This window comes from Camarhynchus parvulus, chromosome 18, assembly GCF_901933205.1.
Source record: "Camarhynchus parvulus chromosome 18, STF_HiC, whole genome shotgun sequence".
Classification (NCBI taxonomy): Eukaryota; Metazoa; Chordata; class Aves; order Passeriformes; family Thraupidae; genus Camarhynchus; species Camarhynchus parvulus.
Genome location: NC_044588.1, coordinates 5,626,790 through 5,647,384, shown reverse-complemented (window position 1 = coordinate 5,647,384; position 20,595 = coordinate 5,626,790). Strand labels below are relative to the sequence as shown.

General features: G+C 66.5%; 3 protein-coding genes across 8 annotated transcripts; 1 reads left to right on the top strand and 2 right to left on the bottom strand.

The window, feature by feature from the left end:
- Positions 1-10: 10 nt before the first annotated feature.
- TIMP2 (TIMP metallopeptidase inhibitor 2) lies at positions 11-8,358 on the bottom strand. The gene is made up of 5 exons (XM_030962273.1): positions 7,992-8,358; positions 2,522-2,622; positions 2,332-2,440; positions 1,899-2,023; positions 11-1,512 (listed from the first exon to the last, which is right to left on the bottom strand). The coding sequence occupies exons 1-5, from the start codon at positions 8,116-8,118 to the stop codon at positions 1,312-1,314; spliced, it is 663 nt and encodes a 220-aa protein (XP_030818133.1). The 5' UTR covers positions 8,119-8,358; the 3' UTR covers positions 11-1,311.
- Positions 8,359-9,197: 839 nt separating this feature from the next.
- Positions 9,198-14,968, bottom strand: CANT1 (calcium activated nucleotidase 1). Of its 2 annotated transcripts, none has more exons than XM_030961984.1 (4): positions 13,734-14,174; positions 12,904-13,543; positions 12,459-12,662; positions 9,198-12,032 (listed from the first exon to the last, which is right to left on the bottom strand). In XM_030961984.1, the coding sequence occupies exons 1-4, from the start codon at positions 13,815-13,817 to the stop codon at positions 11,662-11,664; spliced, it is 1,299 nt and encodes a 432-aa protein (XP_030817844.1). In that variant the 5' UTR covers positions 13,818-14,174; the 3' UTR covers positions 9,198-11,661. The 2 variants fall into 2 exon arrangements, with proteins under 2 accessions (XP_030817844.1, XP_030817843.1); XM_030961983.1 differs by lacking the exon at positions 13,734-14,174 and adding an exon at positions 14,933-14,968 and having other exon boundaries at positions 10,337-12,032.
- Positions 14,969-15,527: 559 nt separating this feature from the next.
- C1QTNF1 (C1q and TNF related 1) lies at positions 15,528-20,478 on the top strand. 5 transcript variants are annotated; one of them, XM_030962352.1, is made up of 6 exons: positions 15,711-15,836; positions 18,062-18,200; positions 18,402-18,572; positions 18,687-18,829; positions 19,151-19,682; positions 19,808-20,478. In XM_030962352.1, the coding sequence occupies exons 3-6, from the start codon at positions 18,436-18,438 to the stop codon at positions 19,824-19,826; spliced, it is 831 nt and encodes a 276-aa protein (XP_030818212.1). In that variant the 5' UTR covers positions 15,711-15,836; positions 18,062-18,200; positions 18,402-18,435; the 3' UTR covers positions 19,827-20,478. The 5 variants fall into 5 exon arrangements, with proteins under 5 accessions (XP_030818213.1, XP_030818212.1, XP_030818210.1 ...); XM_030962350.1 differs by having other exon boundaries at positions 18,422-18,572; positions 19,151-20,478; XM_030962348.1 differs by having other exon boundaries at positions 19,151-20,478.
- The last annotated feature ends 117 nt before the right edge of the window (positions 20,479-20,595 follow it).

Sequence of the window (20,595 nt, the reverse complement as noted above, 5' to 3'; positions counted from 1 at the left end):
ACGACAGAGCCGGCGGCAAAACAAGTGGCGATATTGAAGTCAAAGACAGAGGAGCAGCAGCGACAGGAGCACAACGGGTACAGCCATACAGAGCGCCCGGGATGCGCGGTCGGGACTGAGTAAAGGTTGGGGTTTTTTTTTCTTTTTCTTTCTTTTTAATTTTTCTCTTTAATATGTTGAAATTGCCCAGACTGGTCCAGTACGACATCTCAAACCTTACAGGGACGCACAGCATGAAAACCCCACGGGCACAGGGCTGCAGGGAGCATTCCCGGCACGCTCCCAAAGCCAGGGGTGCACGTGCCAGTGCCACAGCAGCTCCGCGGCACACGCCAGCACCGCTGTGGCATGGGGATGGCTCAGAGAACTCAGGGCCGAGGGGTGTCAGGGGTCACAGGTTTTCCTGCAGTGCCCTGCTGCCAGTTCCAGGCTCCACTCCCACACCGCAGAGAAGGGAGCTTGCCTGGCTGCAGTGGTGCTGAGGGCCGCGGCATGGCCCGGATCTGCACGAGGCAATGATGGACACCCTGTGCCCATGCAGCCAGAGCTGCGGCCCCTGGTGCCCTGCCAAGGGTTCCAGGTCGAGCCTGTCCAATGGTGGCATCTGCAGAAGGATCTGTAGGAGGTTGCAGGGGAACAGAGACCCCTGGAGAAAGGACCATGTGGAGAGAGAGGCAACAGTGCAGGGGCGCATGTCAGGGGTCACCCCAGATATGCTAACATGCCCCTCCAGCTTTCTGGGACAAGGCACCTGGGCAGGAGTCATCTGGCCCTGTGGAGGGCCCGGAGCCCCTTGCTGGGGGTCGTGCCCCATGGTAAAGCCCCCCAGAGCCCCTGCCCAGAGGGGTGCCCTTCTGGCACCCCGAAGGGAGAGGTAGGTGCTGGGGGCAGTGGTCAGCAGGGCTGCCAGGTGCTGCAGTGGGGAGGGCTGTGTGTCTGGAGCTGTGGGGGAGGCTCCCGCAGCGGGGCACTGGTAGACCTGCTACGCAGCCAGGGCAGCTCCCACCACTCACAAGGGCTTGATTCCTTCACAGCCGCCAGAGCCAAGCATGGCTGGGGGATCGTGACCCTGGCAGGGAGCTCCCCACGCCCTGCTCAGCCCTGCCACGAGCGAAGGATGCCCAGGGCAGCTGCGGGCTGCCAGGAGCCTGCACCAGAGCGGGTCCTGGGCCCCCACACACGGGGGGCAGCCACCGGGGCCCCCTGCGGCCGAGAGGATTTTCATGCTGTCTCCAGGATTTGATATCAGCGTGGACCAGTCTAACATCTCGCAGGTTTTTTCTACTGGCTACTGGAATGCGCTCGTTTGGCTTAGGGGTCCTCGATGTCGAGAAACTCTTGCTTGGGGGGGGCCATGCCGCGGTACCAGGCGCACGAGCCGTCGCTCCTCTTGATGCAGGCGTAGTGCTTCGCCTGCCGCCCATCCACGTTGTTCTTCTCCATCGCCCAGTCTGTCCACAGACACTCATCCGAGGAGGAGACGAAGCAGGGGATGGAGAGGCAGCGCGAGATCTGTGCGTAACAGAGACTGTCACCCACCAACCCGAGGCGGCATGGCGCCAGGGGGAAGCAGCGTGCTCTGCTTTGTCCAGCCCCCAGCTCTGGATGGGGATGCCAGGCTGACCCTGCCCTGTGGGGCACGGTGGGGATGCAATGCAGGGAACTGGGGAACCCAGCTGGTTGCCAGTGCCAGGGCTGGCCTTGGTTCCCAGCTGGAGGAAGCCAGAGGCAGGGCTGCCCTTCCTGTCTGCCCAGACCTTCCTGCCTGCCCATTGTGCTGTGTCCCTGCACAGTGTCACCCGTGAAGGACAGGGAACAGCATCTCACTGTGGAGCCCACCCCTGCCTGGGGGCTGCAGAGTGGGGCATGGGGCATTTGGGGGCAGCCTGGTTGCTCACCTTGCACTCGCAGCCCATCTGGTACCGCTGGTTTAGGCTCTTCTTCTGGGTTGGGGTCAGCGAGTCCCAGGTGGACACCAAGTCACAGAGCGTGATGTGCATCTTGCCATTGCCCTCTGACTTGCCTGGGGAGAGGCCAAACAGAACTCAAGGGGGTTGCCCAGGGCCTCGAGAGCCTGTGCTGGCTCATGGTGCTGGGGCCCTCACTGTGCCCTGTCCCTGGTGACTCTGGGGAGCAGAGGCTTGTCCCCAGCTGCCCCCACCATGGCTCAGGGCTGCTGAGCACAGCCAGGGGGTTCCCCGAGGGCTGGTGGCAGGAGCAGGAGGGGCAGGGAGCAGGCACACATCAGGCACCTTGCAGAGCACACGGGGCATCCTGGCCGGCAGTGCCCCCGTGCCCCCCGAGTGCCCCCCGCCTCCCCGCAGTGCTCACCTGCGATGAGATACTCCTTCTTCCCACCGGTGTCCAGCAGCCGGCCGCACACGGCAGTGGATGGAGCCGTGTAGATGAACTCTATGTCCTGGTCGGGGCCCTTGAACATCTGGGGAGCAGAGGGGGTGTGAGTGGCTGGTGAAGGGGCCACCCCACAGCCCCAGCCTCCTGACCCAATGTGCCCCCTTACCTTGATCTGCTTGATTTCATACTGGATGCGTTTGATGGGATTCCCGTATATGTCATTCCCCGAATCCACCTCCTTCGCAGAGACGGCCTTGGCTCGGATCACTGGAAGGGAGAGGTGAGGTAATGGGGTGACCAGTCCCACTCAGCCCCTACGTCTCACAGGGTCTCCCACTTTCACAGGGGACCACTGCCTACAGCAGACCCCACTGCCTGCCTGGCTGCCCCCAAAGCCGGCTGTCACACGCTGTCCCCAAAGGGATGGGGCTCTGGCACGTGCAGGACAGTGACCAGCAGCATTGCAGCAGCAGCCTCAGGGTGGGTGATAAGAAAAGTTCACAACAGGATCACCTGGCCCCGGGGCTGGTGAGGCCGTGGCACAGTGAGCCAGGGACAGCTCTGCTGTGGCAGGGTCCCTGCGGTCATGCTGCTCCACAGCCCAGGATGTGTGCACTGGCATGTGAGGGCTGGGCACGTGGCAGTGACCTGCAGGGGCAGGGCAGGCAGCCAGCTCAGCCTTACTCACGATGGGCTGGGACATGGGGCTGGCTCATGCTGGGCACGGTGCCTGGGTCCCTGCACTGGGACCTGCAGCCCCCAGTTGTGCCCAGCTCCCTCCACCAGTGCAGGGACTGAAGCTCCCAGGCAGCACCATGGTGCTGATGCTGATGGTGAAGGGGACAGTGGCAGTGCCAAAGCTAGGGCTCCTGGGGCAGTGGCTGGCAGGGCTCCCTGCTCTGCCAGGGGCACCCCCATCCAAAGGAAGGGCAGCTCCCCGTGCGCTGCCAGCCCCCCGAGCACTGTGGGGCAGGGAACAGGGAGCTGGGCACTCTCACAAAGTTCATCCTGGTTCATGTCCCCACTGAAGGGTGCTGGGCTGGGAGCAGCCAGGGACATGCAGAGGTCACCCACTGTCTGGCACAGAGGAGCTTCTCCCACCTGGCATGGGCAGGAGAGGGAATCTGACCACACTCCATAAATACACGGGCTGTGGGGACATGCAGGCAGGCTATTTAAGCTGAAGGTCAGGGGGGCACGGCCCCACGTGGGCACCAGCAAATGCCAGCAGAGTTTACTCTGGAAAGGTGACAGTGGCACCAACACGAGCAGGGACCAGGGGAGAGGTTTCCCAAAATGGCCATCCCCAGTCAGCGGCAGCACTCATTCTGCACAGGGCTGGGGGAAGCAGCGGCTGCACTGGGGGCTTTCCCAGCTGCTCCCATCCTTTGGGAAGGGCTGGGCCGTCCAGCCACAGTGGCAGCACCTCAGCCATGCCCGGGACAGCGCCCACTCCTGTGTCAGCAGAGTGCTGTGCTGGGATCACCGCAGGCACGGCCACCGCGTCACCCAGCCCCACACGCCGCCTGTGTAACCCGGGTGCAGCCAGCGCCGGCTCCCGTGCGGGAATGGCTGCTGGTTCAGTGGGCTCCAGCCTTTTCCATTCACGTGCTGATGAATCACTTGACAAAAATGCAGCCCGATTCTGGGTGGATTTGTTCTGAACAGTGCGGCTTTGTGGAGGGGACGACTGCGCTGCGCTTTCCCCGCCAAGACCCCGCAGCGCAGCCAAGCTGCTCCACGCCCGCCAGGAGCCAGGGCAGCGGAGGGAGCCCTGAGGAGAGCCTGGGATGAGGATGGAGGAAACCCCCAGGTGCCCAAGAACCAGCAGTCAGACCTCCCCAAACGCCAATGCCCCCACTGGCCTTGTCACCCACCACTCTTGCTGCCGATGTGGGCAGCCACCAGCCAGGGTTGGAGCCCAGACCCTCTGTGAAATGAGCCAAGGCTCTCTGGCTCCTGGGGTGCATGGCAGGCACAGCACACAGTTGGCACTGCTTTCCAAGTTGGACCAGGAAAATGCTGGAAACCTCCTTCCCCCGGCAGGCCAAGCAAGAAGGTGCTCTGTGGGAGCAGAGGGTCCCCTGGCAGAGTGGGATCCCCACTGGTGACATCTCCTGTGTGGGTCCCCAGGGCTGCCACTGTGGCCTCCCCACAGTGAGGACTCTGGACCCTCCAGGGACAGAGAGACCCTGCAAGGTAAGCAGGTCCCCTTGCTGCCCTCTGCCACCAGCATTGCTTGGGGACACATGCAGTCATCCAGTGCCTCAAAACCACCAGGCTGTCTCTCTGGCCTTGCCAGTTTTGTGCTGCCTGGCCCCACCTCAGGGCACCACTATGCTTGCCTGTGCCCCATGGGAAGAAGGGCAGCACAAGGACCTTTGGCCATGGGACTCCCCTTCTGGCCCAACACTTGCAGAATGGCTGCCCCTTCCTCTGCTCTGCCACCCCAAACCCCACGGAACCGCCCTGCCCACACGCACCCACAGCTGCCCTGGCAGCCCCAGTGCCCACGGACAGCAGGGGCCACTGCTGGGCTGGATGCCCGGAGAACAAAGCTCCCTTCTCCAGGGCTGCTGGCAGTGCCAGCACTGCCCGCTGCCTGCCTGGCACTGCCCGCCCAGGCACCTGACCCCTGGTGAGGGCAGCCCCGCGGTCACTCCAGCCCTGCTGCAAGGATAGCTGACCACCCTGGGAGGATTCCTGCACCCAGCCCTGCCCGGTGCAAGGGGGTGAGGCATCCCGGGGGCTTGCTGGCATCCCGGTGCCCGCCCCGGCACAGCGGGGTGAGGATGCTGAGGCTGCAGGCACGCAGGGCTGAGCAGGGCAGCGGGGGGAAGCGGAGGCCATGCAGACCCCCAGGTGCCCAGCGGTGCCCGCGGGGCGGCGGGCAGGCGGCAGCGTGCCTGTCCGGCAGGATGCCTGTCCGGCAGAACGCCTCTCCGGCAGGATGTCTCTCCGGCAGAACGCCTCTCCGGCACGATGCCGGTCCGGCTCGCCCGCCGGGCTGCGCGGGAGCACGGGCTGAGCGCTGCCGTGGCCGCGTGCGTCATTCCGGCCGCTGACGGGAGCGGGATGGAGCCCAATCAGCGGCAGCCCCCGCGTCAGCCCACGGCCCCTCTGCGCCAGCCGCACGGGAGGGCTCGGCTGCCGCGCTCGGCAGGGCGGCACCGGGCACCGGCACCGGGCACCGGCACCGGCCCCGGCTCCGCCAGGCTCGGCGGGGTTTGCAGGCAGCTGCACCCCCGCGGGGACAGCTCCCACCGCGCTCCCGCAAATCCCGTCCTCTGCCCGGGCCCTGCTGGCAGCCCCCACGCTCATCACCGTGCCCGGCCCGGGGAACCGAGCCCTGGGACGAGTGGGATCAGTGCAATCCGGCTGCCCGGTCCAGCTGCACCGAGCCCTGCTCCCCCGGCCCCAGGCACCGCCTGCTGCCTGGCAGGGGCAAAGCCACGGCTCTGCCTGGAAGGGCTCAGCATCACGCCCACGCTGCTCCAGAGGAGATGGAGCAGGAGCCAGGTGTCCTGCTGTGGCATCAGTGGGCAGCTGAGCATCTCCTGCAGCAGAGCAGCCCAGCAGAGCCCAGCAGGGCACAGCCCCAGTGAGGGACGGTGGGTGGGCAGCCCCAAGCCCTTGGGCCCTGCAGAAAAGCCCTGCTCATCTCATGAGCCAGGACATGCAAGCACAGGCTGGCAGGCTCTAAGCCACCAGCCCCAGTGACGCAACCCCAGCCCCTCTGTGACCCCCAGCCCCTCAGGCTCCCCCACCCAATGCAGAGCTGCACCTGCCTCCCCTTGCACCGCCTGGAAGTGCAGCCCTGGGCTGTGGCTGCCCCAGTCCCTGCACAGCAGAGCAAGTGCAGGGCAGGTGCAAGGCCAGAGGGGCCACGGGGATGTGGTGGGCAGTGCCCACACCATGGAGAGCGGATCCCAGGGCCTGGACCCCACACTCTGCTCACCCTGATACCCCATACTGAGGGCTGAGCATGAGCCTTGGGGTCCCTTCACCTCGGGTGCACCCACCCTGCACTGCAGGACATCAGCCATCCCCACACCACCACATTTCTGTCAGGGGCCCAGCCTGGACACAGCTCCCTCAGCCACAGCAGCTGGGAAACGTCCCAACAGAACCAGGGGCCCAGGTTCTCCCTGGGCTCCACACACCTGCTGGGATGGAGCTGGCTGGGGAACATCCCAGCTCCAGAGAGCATCCCGGGGGAAGATAAGAGGCAGCACAAGGCCAGGGCACACAGGGCCATCCCAGGCTGTGCCCTGCTCTGTCCCCAAGCCCAGCACTGTTTTCATGCAGGCCCACACGAAGCACATTTGATACAGACGAGCTGCACAAGCGACTTGGGCTGGGAGCCAGAAGGTGCCAGCGCTGCCAGCAGCGTGGCTGGGAGGATGCTGCCTCGGCAGGACGGGCACCTGCTGAGGGCTGGGGAGCACAGCTCAGCTCAGCAGGGCCCTGCCAGGGACGCTGCAGACGGCCAGGGCCGCCGAGACAGACAGTGACTCAGCAGCTGAGTCAGGGCTGAGCCGGCACCCCACGACGGGCAGTGAGTCACGAGTGCCCCGAAAGCTGATCCTGACAGCAGCGTGATGGGAAGCCACAGCCGCACTGCCCGAGCAGGCACAGGGCATCCTGTGCGCCACGGACACCAGCCCCAGCAGCAGCTACAAAAACCCAGTGCTCCATTTTGCCTCAAAAACCTCCCTGTCCCCAGCACGCCTCATGGTGAGGCTGGGCACCCGGGGCAGCAGCCAAGTGCGGTGGGAGTTGCCCTGAGGGAGGAAAGACGCTGGGAGTGGGGTCTGGAAGGGACGCCCGTGAGGAACATCCTGGATGTGGAGCAACGGACAGGGCAGGGCCATCCAGAGGTTGGGGCTGCCTCAGTGTTTGGGAATGTTACCTCTCCAGCTGAGCCTGGGAACGGGCCCGCGAAGGAAAGCGCCGGGAACTGGGGCCGGCCTGTTGGGTTCATATGTTAAAATTTAATAAGGGCATTATTCATAGAAAGAGGAATCCAGATCCCGGCGCTGCCAAGCCCTCCCTTTCAGCAGCATCCAAGCCGAACAAAGTGGGACGGGGGAAAGGAAATGCCTGGAAATAAGGCGCAGACAGGGGTGACCGAGCCGGGGCGGCAGCTGCCGGGGACAGGGGCTCCTCCGGGCTCCGGGCCGGTGCCGTGGCCGCACTTGGAGGGTCCCGGTGGCCGCCGGGCCCCAGCCCCGCGCTGCCACGTACCTCGCGGTGTCACCAGAGCCGAGGGAGGCCGGGCCCACCCGTGTCATTCACGGGGGGCGGCCAGCGGGGACCCGGCCCCGGCGTAGCCGCGCTCCGGTCGCCCCTCGCGGCGGCGGCGGCGCCCCCGGGAGCGCGGCCGGGCGCGGGAGCCCCCGGGACGGCGGGAGGAGGCGCGGGGCGGGACGGGCACAGCCCGCACGGACGGACCGCGCCCGGCCGCGCATCCGCGCCCGCCGACACACCCCCGGGCCGGGCGGGCAGGTGCCGGGGCTCGGGGGCTCTGCCCGCGCCCCGCCCGCCCCGCGACAACTTTCCGGTGCCTCCCCCGCCGCCAAGTTGCGGCGGGCGGGGGCTCGGGGGCTCGGGGCGGGGATCCCCGCGGCGCTCACCTACGTCGGCGTTGCAGAAGGCCTGTTGCGGGTGGATGGGCGAGCAGCTGCAGGCGTCGGCCGGGCGGGCCCTGCCGAGCAGCAGCACCGCCAGCCAGGCCAGCAGGCTGGGCAGCGCGGCGGGCATGGTGCGGGGCGGCGGGCGCGGCCACCCGGCCCCGATCCCGCACCCTCCGCCGGGCCCGGCCGAGCCGCCGCCGGGAACTTGGGTCCGGCCGGGGCGGGCGCTCTGCCTGCGGCCGCCGCTCCGTTGCCTTCGCGGAGCCGTTCGCTTCCTCCCCGCCGCGCTCGGCCTCGCTCTTTAACGTGCTCCGAGGATCTGCTGCTCCTCCTCCGCGTGGCGCGGGGCCAGCCCGGCTGCGCCCGCCCTCCGCGGGATGCGGCTCCGCCGCGACCGCTGCCCCGCCCCGGCACGGCCCCCGCCGCGGGCACCGGCCGCCCCCGCCCCGCGCATCCCGCCCGCCCCCGGCCCCATCGCCGCCGGACCCCCGCCCACGGAGCCCAAACCCCTGGCCGAGCAGGGCAGCGGATGGCCGGACGGGCGGCGGTGCTGGCTCTGCCCGAGGATCCCTCCTCACCTTCGGCCCGTCCACCCAGCTTGTCCCACAGCTGAGCTCCCCTGCCTGCTTCCTGCTCCCACCGCGGGCCTTGTGCCCCTGCCCCAGGCCTCGGGCCTCTCCCCATGGCCCCAGCTCCTGCCCTGGAGCACAGCTCCAAGAACCCACCTTGTCTCTATCCTGGATGCACGATGGGGTTTAACCCTGGTGGGCAGCTCAGCCCCCAGCTGCTGCTTTTGGTTCATTCTTCCCAGAGGGATGGGGAGAGAATTGGGAAGGGGAAAATGAGAAAACTGCTGGCTGAGATAAAGGTGAAGCAAAAGCCACACATAAGCAAAGCAAAGCAGGGAATTCTTTCACCCCTCGCCACGGCAGGCAGGTGCTGAGCCATCCCCAGGGCAGCTGGGCTCCAGCAGGTGATGGTGACTGGGGACGACAGACACCATCACTCTGAATGTCCCCCCCTTCCCCCTTCTTCCTCCAGCCCTATACAGCGAGTGTGATTCCATACAGTGTGGAATATCCCTTGGGTCAGCTTTCTGTGTCCCCTCCCGCCTCCTTGTGCCCTCCCAGCCCCTCACTGGTGGGATGAAGAGAACAGGCCTCAAGCTGTGCAAATGCTGCTCAGCAGTAATGAAATCATCCCTGTTATCAACACTGTTCCCAGCACAAATCCAAAACACTGCCCTACACCATCTAGTATGAGAAAAACAGACTGTCCCCGTCCAAATTCACTCGCGGTGTCACCCGGGGGTGTCAGGATGCTGCTGCTGTCACTGTACCTGTGCTCTGTGCCTGGCTGGCTGCTGAGAGTGCCCCATGTCCCCAGCAGTGCCACAGCTTTCCAGCACAGCTGGGCCAGGTGTCATGGGCATGTGTCGGCAGGACAGCCACCACCACGGCCACAACACTGCTCCTGAGCCAGCCTCCTGCACGGCACTGCCATGGATGCACGCAGCAGAGGGAGGTAACAGAGATGCTCAGCCTCCAGGAGGAGAAGAAACAGCAGAACTGGGCAGCTGGACCTGGCCCAACCCTGCCTGAGCCTGCAGGGAACACGTGGGAGGTGACAGCACTGACAGCTGGATGCTGGATGACACCTGGGGATGGGGCCCACGGTCTGCAGAGGCCCCAGCAGCAGCAGGACTCCTGCTGGCCCAGCTGCCTGAGGCCCTGGTGCTGCTGCTCTGAGGGCAGGGACCCGGGGGTCAAGAAGGGACCAGGTAGCAGGGACAGCCACTGGCACAGCCCTGGGGCCACAACAGGTGCCGTGGAGCTGCCAGTGCTGGGCTGGGAGGGTCACTGAGGCCAGCAGAGGTTGCCAAGCGCCAGTGACGGTTGAGTGGCCAGCATGGACTGTGGCCAGCTGGCACCCAGCGTGGGCTGCAAATGCATCCTGGGTGCTCTGGCCAGGTGCTGCACGATCCCCAGGCCACGTGCAGGGGCCAAAGGCAGGCCTGTCTGCAGCGCTAGGGACAGGTCCTGTCTAGAGAGGAGCGCAGCCCAGCACTGGCCGAGTCATTGTCTGGGCTAAATGAAAACACATGTCTGGCCTGTAGCTCTGCGTGGCTCACAGAGGTGCTGACACTGTAAACAGGGTGGGGGGAGCAGCCTGGCTGGGTTCTTGGGAGGGCCCCAACCCCTCTGCAGATCCTTCCACCCAACCACAGCCTGACTGCTGCCCCAAGAGGCCCCCTCCCTCCCTGGGCAGGGCTGGACCCCCCAGCAGAGCAGTGCCAGGCCATGGCAGAGTGATACAGGGGGCACCAGGGCCCCCAAACCACAGGGGCCAGGCCCAGCTCTCTGAAGCCCTACCTGCTGGCAGACCTGCCCCAGGGGCAGTGTTAAAGGGGACCAAAGTGGGGACAGCACAGAGCCAAACACCGGTCCTGGTGTGAGGAGATGCTGCCCTGTGACCTGGGCAGGCCTGAGCCAGGTCAGCCTGGGCAGGCCAGGAGCCACAGCCCCCTTGGTCAGGGGGTCAGGAGGGCCCCGGGGCCAGCAAATGCCCCTTTGACACTTGCGGCTTCTGAAACCACACAAGTTCCTCCTGGGGGCCACAGGCTGCGGCAGCAATTTCACAACACGCTGGCGAGCGTGGGGAGGCTCCCTGGCCAAAGCCCTGGGCTGCTGCAAACGCTTCTCAGCTGCTGCTGCTTCTGGGAAGCAGAACTGCAGCTCCCGGCTCTGGGAAGCAGAGCTGCAGCTCCTGGCTCTGCTCCTGCACCGAGCACAGCAGCCCTTGCACAGCATGGCTGCACTGTCGCCAGCTCCCTGCAGCTCCTGCCCAGGGCTCAGCTCTTCCCAGGGCTGACAGTTCTGGGGCTGGAAGCATTTCTGGGGTCAGAGCCATGCGCAGCCAGGCTTGGAGAAGGCAGACGGCCAGCACACACACACCCCTCTGAGGGTGTGGCCTGGGAATGGCACCGGGATGGGCCCACTTTACATCTGGTCACAGCTGTGGCCCCATCACACACACCCCCTGCCCCATAGGCACAGCCACTGTGCTGGAACCACAGTGGGGAGGGAGCTGCTGCACCCCCTGTGGTCACAGGAGCAGAGGGACACTGTCCCCTCCCATGTGAGACCTCTCTCTGAAACAGGCCACCCGTCACCCCAGCCATCACCTCAGCCGTCACCCAGCTTATGGGAAAAGGGAAGGAAATCCAGCTTCTGACAAAAAAGCCTGATGAAATCCCCCCAGTCTGACCCTCTCTGGGTGCACACCCCACTCCACCCGGGGAGCCCCATGGCACACAAGGCACAGCTGTAGAGCTGGGGCTCAGCTGCAACCCCAGAGCGTGGACGTCACCAGAGCCACCGCAGATGGTTCTGTCGCAATTCAGGGCTGGGCACTAAGGGCTGCACGGGGGCCTGCCCAGGACCTGGAAGCTGTCCCGGGGCCGGGATCACCCTGTGGTGGCAGTCCCTTGCCACCAGGTGCCACTGCCGAAACACTCGCACCACACCTGCTGCAGCTCAGTCAACACTTTACAGGAGAGCCCAGGGCCAAGAACAGAGCTGGGAGCGCTGCCTGACATCCCTCAGGGACCCCGGGCTAGGAGCAGGCTAGCAGGGCCTGCCCACACGCCTCCACTCGGTCCAGATGTCTGTTAAATAAACTCAATGCCCTCGTACTTCACGCTGCCAATCCTGGTCTCGGGCAGCAGGAAGCGCCCGTCCAGCGTGAAGGCCATGATGTAGCTGGAGATCTTCCCGTTGTCCTCCTCCGACTTCAGCGCCACGATGATCTGGTCGTCGGTGTCCGGGATGAACTTGAAGGAGGAGAAGCCGTGGGTGGGAACCACGTCGCCCACGCGGCCCACGGTGACGTGGCCGAAGTCCTGGGTGGAGCTGAGCAGCAAGTTGGTGCCGCGCCGCTCGTCCGCGCGCTCGCTGTAGCGCTCGTGGCTGGCACGGCGCGGCAGGAAGAACCAGCGCTGCAGCGTGTCGCTCCACGAGGCCGACTCGTGGATCAGGTACCCTGGGCAGGAAGGGCAGCGTGACCACACAGGCCACAGGGCACAGCCACGCTGGGGCGGGACCCTCCCTGTTCCCCTTCCCCTCCCCATCCCCTCCAAAACACCCCACAGCCCCGCACAGGCATCCCCTATGAACTCTTCCGCCTGTTCCTGCCCCACTGCCTGGCAGCAGCCCCCCAGTTCCTCCCAGAGCCAGGCAGGGGCACCCAGCACGCCCCACTCTGCCTGGCCCAGTGCCAGCTGAGCCACCCTTCAGCTGCTCCTGGCACAGGCAGCAAAGGAGAAGGACCAGGACAAGGGGAGATCTCTGGCCTCTGGCAGCCTTTAAATCGCCCCCAGTGCCAGTATCCCTGGGGAGGGTGACTGTATGGCTCTGGAGCCATCAAGAGTGTGGGATATGGGGTGCAGGAGGTTGCCCTGCTCCATACCTGGGGGCCGGATCCCTGCTGCAGCCCTCAGAGCATTGTAATTTGTCACCCAGTTCTCGTGGCTCACGTCACCCTTGTAGCCAATGACCTTCACCCACTGGGGGTTCTCATTCACCACTTCCCCTGTCGTGGTGGTCCACTCCTTGCCCAGTCCTCCCACGTACAGGTGCTCATCCTTCACTGCCAGCCACTCCGCCTTGAAGCCTGTGGTGGAAAGAATGGCATGAGAGGGACTCAGTCAGCATGTGACCATCAGACTGTCCCACATGCCCCACACCCTTCACCGCTGAGCCCGGTGCTGGGCACAGTGTCCCCCACGCAGCCAGCAGATCTCTTGGCAGGAATTGCCCTCTCTTGGCCAGGCTCAGTGGTCACAGGAAAGGTGTACCCCACCCCAGCAAGGTGAAAAGAGCCAAGGGCTTCACAGGGCAGGAGGGGAGCTCACCTTTGCCCACAGTGCCGTCCCCATCTGGGAGGATCACCCACGGCACCACCTTGTTGCCCTCGATCTGGTAGACCACACCTGTCCTGTCGTCCACCGCGTACAGCTTCCCATTGAAAACCACCAGCTCCGAGAGCTCCATGCCCCGGCCCTTCTCAGCCAGGTGGGACTGCAGCATGCTCTCATCCTTGTCCCACTCCACCGTCACTCTGTCCCCACTGTCCGACAGTACCAGGTAGCCCCTCTTCAGGTAACTGAACCAGGTGTGCTCCTGGGGGCCGCGGGACTGCGTGTCCAGGTCGGCGATGAGGCCGATGCGGTAGCGCACGCCCTCGGGGTTCCTCTGCGGCGGGGACAGCGGGTAGGTGTCGTTGTAGCGCTGCCCTGCATGCAGGCCGAGCTGCCAGGTGCGAGGGCTGGGGGGGCCATGGCGCGCTGGCGAGGAGCGGTGCAGGCAGAGCAGCAGCAGCAGGAGCCCCACGCAGGCCGAGGACAGCACGATGGCCTTCCAGCGCAGTCGGAAGCGGGGGTCAGCACCCTTGGTCATGGACGCGAGCACGGGCAGACCACCCACGCTGATCCGGAGCGGGCTCATAGACTCATGGCAGGGCGGCACTGGCATCAGACAGGGCGTGAGCAGAACCTGCTGGGAAGAGGGGGGAGAGAAGGTCAAAGAGCTGGATTTGGTGCTGAGTGAGCCTGGGGGACAGCAGAACACAGCCACGAGGGCCCCATCCCCTGTCCTGCAGCAGAAGGTGCTCCCAGCTCACGCAGGTAAGAGCCACCACGCCCAGGGGCTGTTTGCTGCTGGAACCACCCTCAGCCCCTCTCACCTGGCTCCCTCTGTGACCCCTGACCAGGGGCCCCAGCGTGTTGGCAGAATTGCCCGACCTGCCTGGCAGCTCTATCTGTGCCATGGTCACTGCAGCTCAGGCAGCGAGCTGAGGCATCTGGCTCAAGGCGAGCCCTGTGTCACAGTGCCCTGGGGCACGTCCCCACAGCGTCCTGGGAGGACGTGGGTTTCTCTCGGGTGGCAAGGATGACCCTTGCTGCCTCCAGAGTGGCTGGGCAGCCAGGCTCAGCTCCCACGGCCCTGAGAACCAACCCCACTGATGAACCGTGAGCTTGTCCCCAAGCCACACAGGGACACTGGGACACGTGGCAGCTCCGCCCAAGCAGGATGCCAGCACCTGAGCAGGAAGCGCAGTGCCCAAGGGACACACACCCATTGTGAGCCCACCCTGGGCTGTGCCCACCCGCGGGCCTGGGGTGCCGGCAGTGCCCCTCGGTGCCACCTCCCTCCCTGCTGCCAGGGGACGTGGCAGCAGCCTGGGCTCCTGCAGATGGGCACTCCGGGCTGCCCGGGCGGCAAGCAGCCACCACTGGAGCCGTGCTGAGCCCGTGCCATGCAGCCCGGGGCAGAGACCCCATCCCGGGGCAGAGACCCCCAGCCGCCATCGCAGGGCTCCCACAGAGGGCCCACGCCGCAGGGTCTCAATGTGCCTTTCAGCAGCCGGGGTGGCGAACAGAGGCGGCATTGAGCGTGGGGGGCCGGCCCGGGCAGGGGAGCTGCGGCACGGGCACGGAGCCCGCGGCCGGGGGCACGGGAGCGCCTCTCGTCCCGCCGGGATCCCGGAGCGAGGGCCCCGGGGACCCTCTCGGTGCACTGAGCCCACCGCGCTTGTAGCCCGCTCTGAGCACGGCCACGGGAACCCTCAGAACGGCAGGGCACGGTCACGGGGAGCCCCGGGCAGGGACACGGGGACACCCCGGCACCCCCGGGCAGGGACACGGGCACTGCCCGCCTGCGCCCCTGGGGACACCGCGCCCCTTCCCCGGCCGAGCTGCCGGGGCACCGCCCGGGCTGAGCGGGGCCCTGAGGACCCCGCGCCCCCGGGACCTCCGCGCGGGGCGCAGCCCCGAGGAGCCGCCGCTGCCGCCCGGGCAGGCTGCTCGAGGTGCGCGGTGCCCCCCGTCCGGTGCGGACCCCCGCCGGCCCGGCCCCGCGCCCCCCGCCCGTGTCCCCGCTCACCGCGGCGCCGCCTCCCCGCGCGCAGCCGCCGCCGCCGCCGCCTACAGCTCCCGGCGGCCCCGCGCGCCGCCGCCGCGCCTGGCAGCGGCCCGACCGCCGCGTCTGGCGCAGAAACTACAACTCCCAGGAGACCCCGCGCGTCGCCGCGCCCCCGCCACCCCTCCCGCTGCGCCGCGGGGCCTGCCGGGAGCTGTGGTTCTTGCTGAGCAGGGCCCGCGGCGCAGCCCAGCGGCGGGGGCAGTGCGGAGGCCGAGCCGGCTCTGTAGAGTGGGCACAGCCCGGCTGCCCGGCGGGCATAACCCCCGCGCTGCCCTGCTCCAGCCCGCAACACATTCTGTCCTTGTCGCTGTTGCCCCCTGTGTCCCGCCGCCACTCGGGGTGGAGAGCGGGGCAGAGCCAGCCCCGCGCCTTGGGACCCGTGTGCGTGTCCGGCTGTCAAGGGCTGCAGCCCGGTGGGGCTGCGCTGGCCGCGGTGCCCTCGGGGCTGGGAACGGCCTCGGCGTTCCAGGAGAAACCCTTCAGTACCCCTGCTGGCACGGGGCAGGGTCCTGCGCCGGGGCCAGCCCCACCCTGCGGGATCCCGGGCCCCGCGGCAGCTCCGGCACGTGCTGCCTCCGCTCCCGGTGCGGCGGCCCCGGAGCACGAACGGCTGGGGCGGCCGGTCCCGGGAGCACGCATGGTTAAGGCAGCCGCGGGCGCACATCTGGCGGGGGAGGGCTGCGAGCCTCGCCCCGTGCCTCGCTGCCTCCTGCGCTTCCCAAAAGTGCATTTCCGCCCGGGCCGGGCGGGCAGAGGCGGCTCCGGAGCGGGAGGCAGCGTCGGCCGCGGGCAGGCTCTGCGCTGGCCCGGGCCATGCCCTAGGGCGGCAGAGGCAGCGCCGCGAGGGAGAAGCCGTGCCCCGGAGGTAGGTGGGGGGCAGCTTTGGGAGCCTGACGATCGCCCCGCAGCTGCAGGGGCCGTGCTCCCATCGCGGGCGGCGCCGAGGCACCGGGGGCGGCTCCGCCTCGCCGAGCGCTCGGCTGCCCGGGCACATGCCCAGCCAGAGGGGCCGGTCCCGGAGCCCCCCCAGCCGGGCCAGGCCCTTGCCCGGCCTGAGAAGGAACAGTGGGGACCGCAGGGCTGAGCCTCGCAGTAGCCTGGGGGCACAGCCCGACCCACCGCGGCTCTGGAGCACACAGATCCCCCCCAGCCCTGCCCCGGCTGCGTTCCCCAAAAACCCATGGCTACAAACACACCTTCGGCATCTCTTTGGGGGTCACAGTGGCTGTTGGGGTCCCCAGCACATCTTGCTGGTGCTACAGAAGCTGGAGGGCTGCAGCTACCCCGTGCTCCTTCCCCACACCTGCCCCGTGCTGCTGCCTGCTGGGTCTGCCCTGCTCCAGGGAAAAAAGGGCTCTGCAACCGTTCCAGCGTCACCAGCAGCACACGGGGGACCTGGCCCACCAGCATGACCCCAGAGGCACAGTGGTTCTAGCTGCTGTGCAGGGAAGTTTGTATCCACCACCCTAAAGAGAGATGAGTGCAGGTGCTGCTGCCTCCGCACTGCCCCGAGCCCCTCATCCCTCCCCTAGGGTTTGCTCCGTTCCATCCTCGTCTTCATCTCCATCTGGAAAGTATTTTGGGATGTTTTGACTTGCAGTCCCAAGGCTTCTGCAGCCACTGAGTTTAAACCTCTGACTGCTCCTGGAGAGCAGCCAACGCTGAGGGAAAGCGCGCGTCCCCGGCAGGGCTGTGTGTGCCCGGGTGCAGGTGGGCACACAACGCCCAGCGCACCTGCGGGGTGCAGGGGGCACGCTGGGGCCCAGCGATCCCCGTGTGCTGCTGGCAGCCCCCTGCGAGCGCCGCACACTCCCTCTGCTCCGACGGCCTGGGAAGCGCTGCCTTCCACCATGGGAACTTCCTGCTGAAGGGTTTCTCCTGGTGCAGCAGCTCCCTGTGACGCTGCGCTCTCCGCAGGGCCGAGCCCGCTCCAGGTGCCAGAGGAATGCCTGCTGTGACGGTCCCAGAGCTGAGGGAAAGCCACGGGCTGCTTCCCAAACCCTGGCACGCTCTGTGCCGCGCTCAGCACTGCACATCTGGCACAGCTGGCGGCCAGGCAGGCTGGGCAGAGGACAGAGCCGGGGCTGCCCGGGTGACACCTGCTCACCTGGCCCTGCCTGGCCTCTCCACGCTCTGTCCATGGGTCCACATCTCCCCTGCCTCCCGCCGCACCTGGCAAGACAACGGGATGAGGGACAGAGGCACCGGGAAGTGTGCGCCGGGGCCAGGCCCTTGGCAGAGGGCTCGAGCAGCAGGAAAAGCCCTTTGGAGCCTTTCCCGATCCCTCCGCCCCTTCCCAGCTCCGGTGACTCACAATGCAAGCATCCGCCCCCGGCCTCGGACGCCCTCCGCACCCGCTGCGGAGCACACGCGGTGCTTCGGACCCGCACCTGGGGACAATGGTGACAGCCACCGACCACCGACTGACAGCAGGCGCTCACCAGAACCACGGGATCCTGCCCCAAAATCCCTGACGGCCCGGCTGAGCCGCAGAGCACAGGGCTGAGAGGGCGCTTTGCGCCCCGGGATCGCGGCGGAGCGCGGCCGGGCGGGCTCGGGGAGGGGACAGCGGCCAAGGCCACAGCCGTGTCCCCACCCAGGGAGGCACCTGGCTGAGATAGCAGCCTGGGCACAGCCATCCCCGTCCCGGCTCGGGGCCCGCTGCCGCGGGATGCCCACCCCTGTTTGGCCAAGGCTGTCCTGGTGCCACCGGGCCGAAGGGCGAGGTGCTGCGTGCCCGGCCCCACGTCTCCAGCAGATACGCTTCTGATAATAGAGGGAGAGGTCTCGAAGCGCCCGGGCTGGGCCACGGTGCCACCACCACTGCAAATATTAGTTTTGGCCCCAGACAGGGTGTGGGCTCTCAGAAGGGTTTCAGCCAGCTCCCAGATAGGGCTGCCAGCCCACATCCCCCTTTCTGGAGGAGTGGGTGTTGTCCCCTTGCAAACCCTTGGGCTGGCAGCCCCCAGGGCACAGGAGCCCCTCGCAGGAGTGGGGTGCAGATGCCCTTTCCAGGCCCGGCTGGGGTCCCACACACAGACAGGGCTGCACCCTGACATTTGCTCCATGGAGCTCTCTGTAATTTTTCAGGTGCTGACATTCCAAATTGCTGCTCTTGGGCGCCCATGGGAGGCAGCTGAAGCCAGGCTGAGCAGGAGCAGCAGCACTTGGTCCAGGACTTGGCCCACTCAGAGGCTGCTCCTGCTCTGCTCCACTCTCAGCTCCTGAGGTAATCCCATCTGCTGTATGTGCCATCTGCACAGAGCCCAGAGCCCCCTGAGTGCCCCAGTGTGGGTCTCCACAGGTGCTCGCTGGGGTGACACTGTCCCATAGCCCAGCCAGGACCCAGGGGCTGTGCAGCACAGGTCCTGTCCCAGGACAGCTCGGGCCATGGCTGGGCTGGGAGTCTCCTCATTCCTGTCCCCCTCAGCTGTCCCTGGCACCTCCCAGGGCACTGCCAAGGCATGGAGGGGCTGTGGGTGCACAGTGTCCTGCTGATCTTCCTGCTGCCCTGCCCTGTGGGGAGCCAGACCAGCTCCATCCCTGACCAGCAATGGTGGACAGACCCCCGTGAGGCCCCATCCCAGCAGCATGCTGCCAGGTGAGGGGACCCCAGAGCCAGGGTGCTCTGCAGCGGGGCCAGGGCAGCCCTGGCACTGCAGAGGGCCCCCACTCCCCCGCAGCTCCTGTTGTGCTCTGCTTTCTGCCTTGCCAGGGCCACGCAGGAGCAGAAGGCTGATGGTGCCCAGGAGGGGCTGCCCCCACAGCCCCGCTGTGTCCGCTGCTGCCCCCCACCCGAAAAGCGCTTCTACCCCCAGTACCAGCCCGTGCCTCAGATCAACATGACCATCCTGAAAGGTGAGGGCTGGCAGGAACCCAGGCTGTGCTGCCAGCATTGCCCCAGGTCCAGCACTGAGCAGGGCTCACAGTGCCAGCTCCTGCACAGACTGGGAATGAGAAACTGGGGGGGTGCCAGTGGTCCTGTGCCCTGCACAGGCAGAGGGCAGGAGCCACACTGTGGTGTAAGCAGCCCCTGCTCTGGTGGCTTCTGGGCAGCAGCATCAGAGCCTGGGGAGGGGCAGGGTGGGCCCCTGCTCCCTCCATCCCCCTCTGGGGAAGGTGCTGGGTCCAGCTCTGGCCCGTGCCTGACAGCCCAACTGTCCCTGCTGCTCTGCCCAGGAGAGAAGGGGGACCGCGGCGAGCGTGGCATGCAGGGCAAGTTTGGCAAGACGGGGGTGGCCGGCAGCAGGGGCCACGCAGGGCCCAAGGGACAGAAGGGCAGCATGGGCGCCCCCGGGGAGCGCTGCAAGAGCCACTACGCTGCCTTCTCCGTGGGCCGCAAGAAACCCCTGCACAGCAACGACTACTACCAGACCCTCATCTTCGACACCGAGTTTGTCAACCTCTACGACCACTTCAACATGTTCACGGGCAAGTTCTACTGCTACATCCCCGGGATCTACTACTTCAGCCTCAACGTGCACACCTGGAACCAGAAGGAGACGTACCTGCACATCATGCGCACCGGGGCGGAGGTGGTGATCCTGTACGCCCAGGTGAGCGACCGCAGCATCATGCAGAGCCAGAGCGTCATGCTGGAGCTGAAGGAGCAGGACGAGGTCTGGGTGCGGCTCTACAAGGGGGAGCGTGAGAACGCTGTCTTCAGCGACGAGTACGACACCTACATCACCTTCAGCGGCCACCTCATCAAGTACAGTGGGGACCCCTGAGCACCCCACTCCTGCTGTGCCAGGCCAGGCAGCCAAGGAGCCCCTGTCCCTCTCACCCCAGGAGAGCCCCATTATGCTGTTAGTAACCCAGTGCCACTACCCCCAGCAGCTGCACCAGTGTGTGAATGCCCTCACTCCAGTGCCTCAAGGCTAACCAGATGCACCTGGGAGAGTTGGAGCAATTGTCAGCCCCTGCCAGGTTGGTGACCAGGAAGCAGCTGCTCACCTGGGGTGGGCAGGGAGCTCACCCCCTTTCCCTGCTCCAGAGCTGGGTGTGCCAGGCTCAGCCTGTGGCAGCTCTGGCTGAGCTGGCACTGTGGGACATTGCGACCTCGCACCTCACTGGTGCCCTGGCGTGAGGCAGCGCAGACACCTGCACCATGCCATGCTCACCTCCTGGCACAGCCCTGCTCCCTGGCCAGAGTGGGCAGAAGGTGCTCAGCACCATCCAGAAAGGCAATGAACCACTAAGGGCCCTCCCTCCCTGCCTCCTTCCCCGGTGCAGGTGCTGCAGGGGGGCTGGGTCCCCCTGTGGGCAGTGAATTGTGTCAGTTCCTCTGCAGATCCTGTTGCTGCTCACCGCAGCCTCTGCTCAGGAAGGGCTCTCTCCCCACTGGCAGCCCTGGGCGTGGGGCTCTTGGGTTAAGAGAGATAACCTCTTAACCCTTGGGTTATCTGCTGGCCAGGCCTCGTGTTTGTGTAGATGCAGCAGTAGCATGGGCCAGCATGCTGAGGCCCCCATTCCGCTCGTGCCACATTAAACACATTTCCAGCCTTGCTCACACCCTCAGTGTCCTCTGGCTTTGTGTGTGGGGAGGTTCCGAGGGACAAGGTACAGGGGCTCCCCGAGAGCTGAGGGCTGGCACGGTGCTGCTGAGCTGGGGGTGAGAGGGA

What these genes read in the sequence shown, in the direction of transcription:
- TIMP2 (XM_030962273.1), bottom strand. Translation starts at nt 8,118, where the DNA reads ATGCCCGCCGCGCTGCCCAGCCTGCTGGCCTGGCTGGCGGTGCTGCTG. An exon ending in CTTCTGCAACGCCGACGTAG is followed by an intron (nt 2,623 to 7,991) that starts GTGAGCGCCGCG and finishes TCTCCCTTCCAG; the next exon opens with TGATCCGAGCCAAGGCCGTC. An exon ending in GAAGGAGTATCTCATCGCAG is followed by an intron (nt 2,024 to 2,331) that starts GTGAGCACTGCG and finishes GCCTCTCCCCAG; the next exon opens with GCAAGTCAGAGGGCAATGGC.
- CANT1 (XM_030961984.1), bottom strand. Translation starts at nt 13,817, where the DNA reads ATGGCACAGATAGAGCTGCCAGGCAGGTCGGGCAATTCTGCCAACACG. An exon ending in GGACGGCACTGTGGGCAAAG is followed by an intron (nt 12,663 to 12,903) that starts GTGAGCTCCCCT and finishes TTTCCACCACAG; the next exon opens with GCTTCAAGGCGGAGTGGCTG. An exon ending in AGCAGGGATCCGGCCCCCAG is followed by an intron (nt 12,033 to 12,458) that starts GTATGGAGCAGG and finishes CTTCCTGCCCAG; the next exon opens with GGTACCTGATCCACGAGTCG.
- C1QTNF1 (XM_030962353.1), top strand. Translation starts at nt 18,436, where the DNA reads ATGGAGGGGCTGTGGGTGCACAGTGTCCTGCTGATCTTCCTGCTGCCC. An exon ending in TCCCAGCAGCATGCTGCCAG is followed by an intron (nt 18,573 to 18,686) that starts GTGAGGGGACCC and finishes CTGCCTTGCCAG; the next exon opens with GGCCACGCAGGAGCAGAAGG. An exon ending in CAACATGACCATCCTGAAAG is followed by an intron (nt 18,830 to 19,150) that starts GTGAGGGCTGGC and finishes TGCTCTGCCCAG; the next exon opens with GAGAGAAGGGGGACCGCGGC.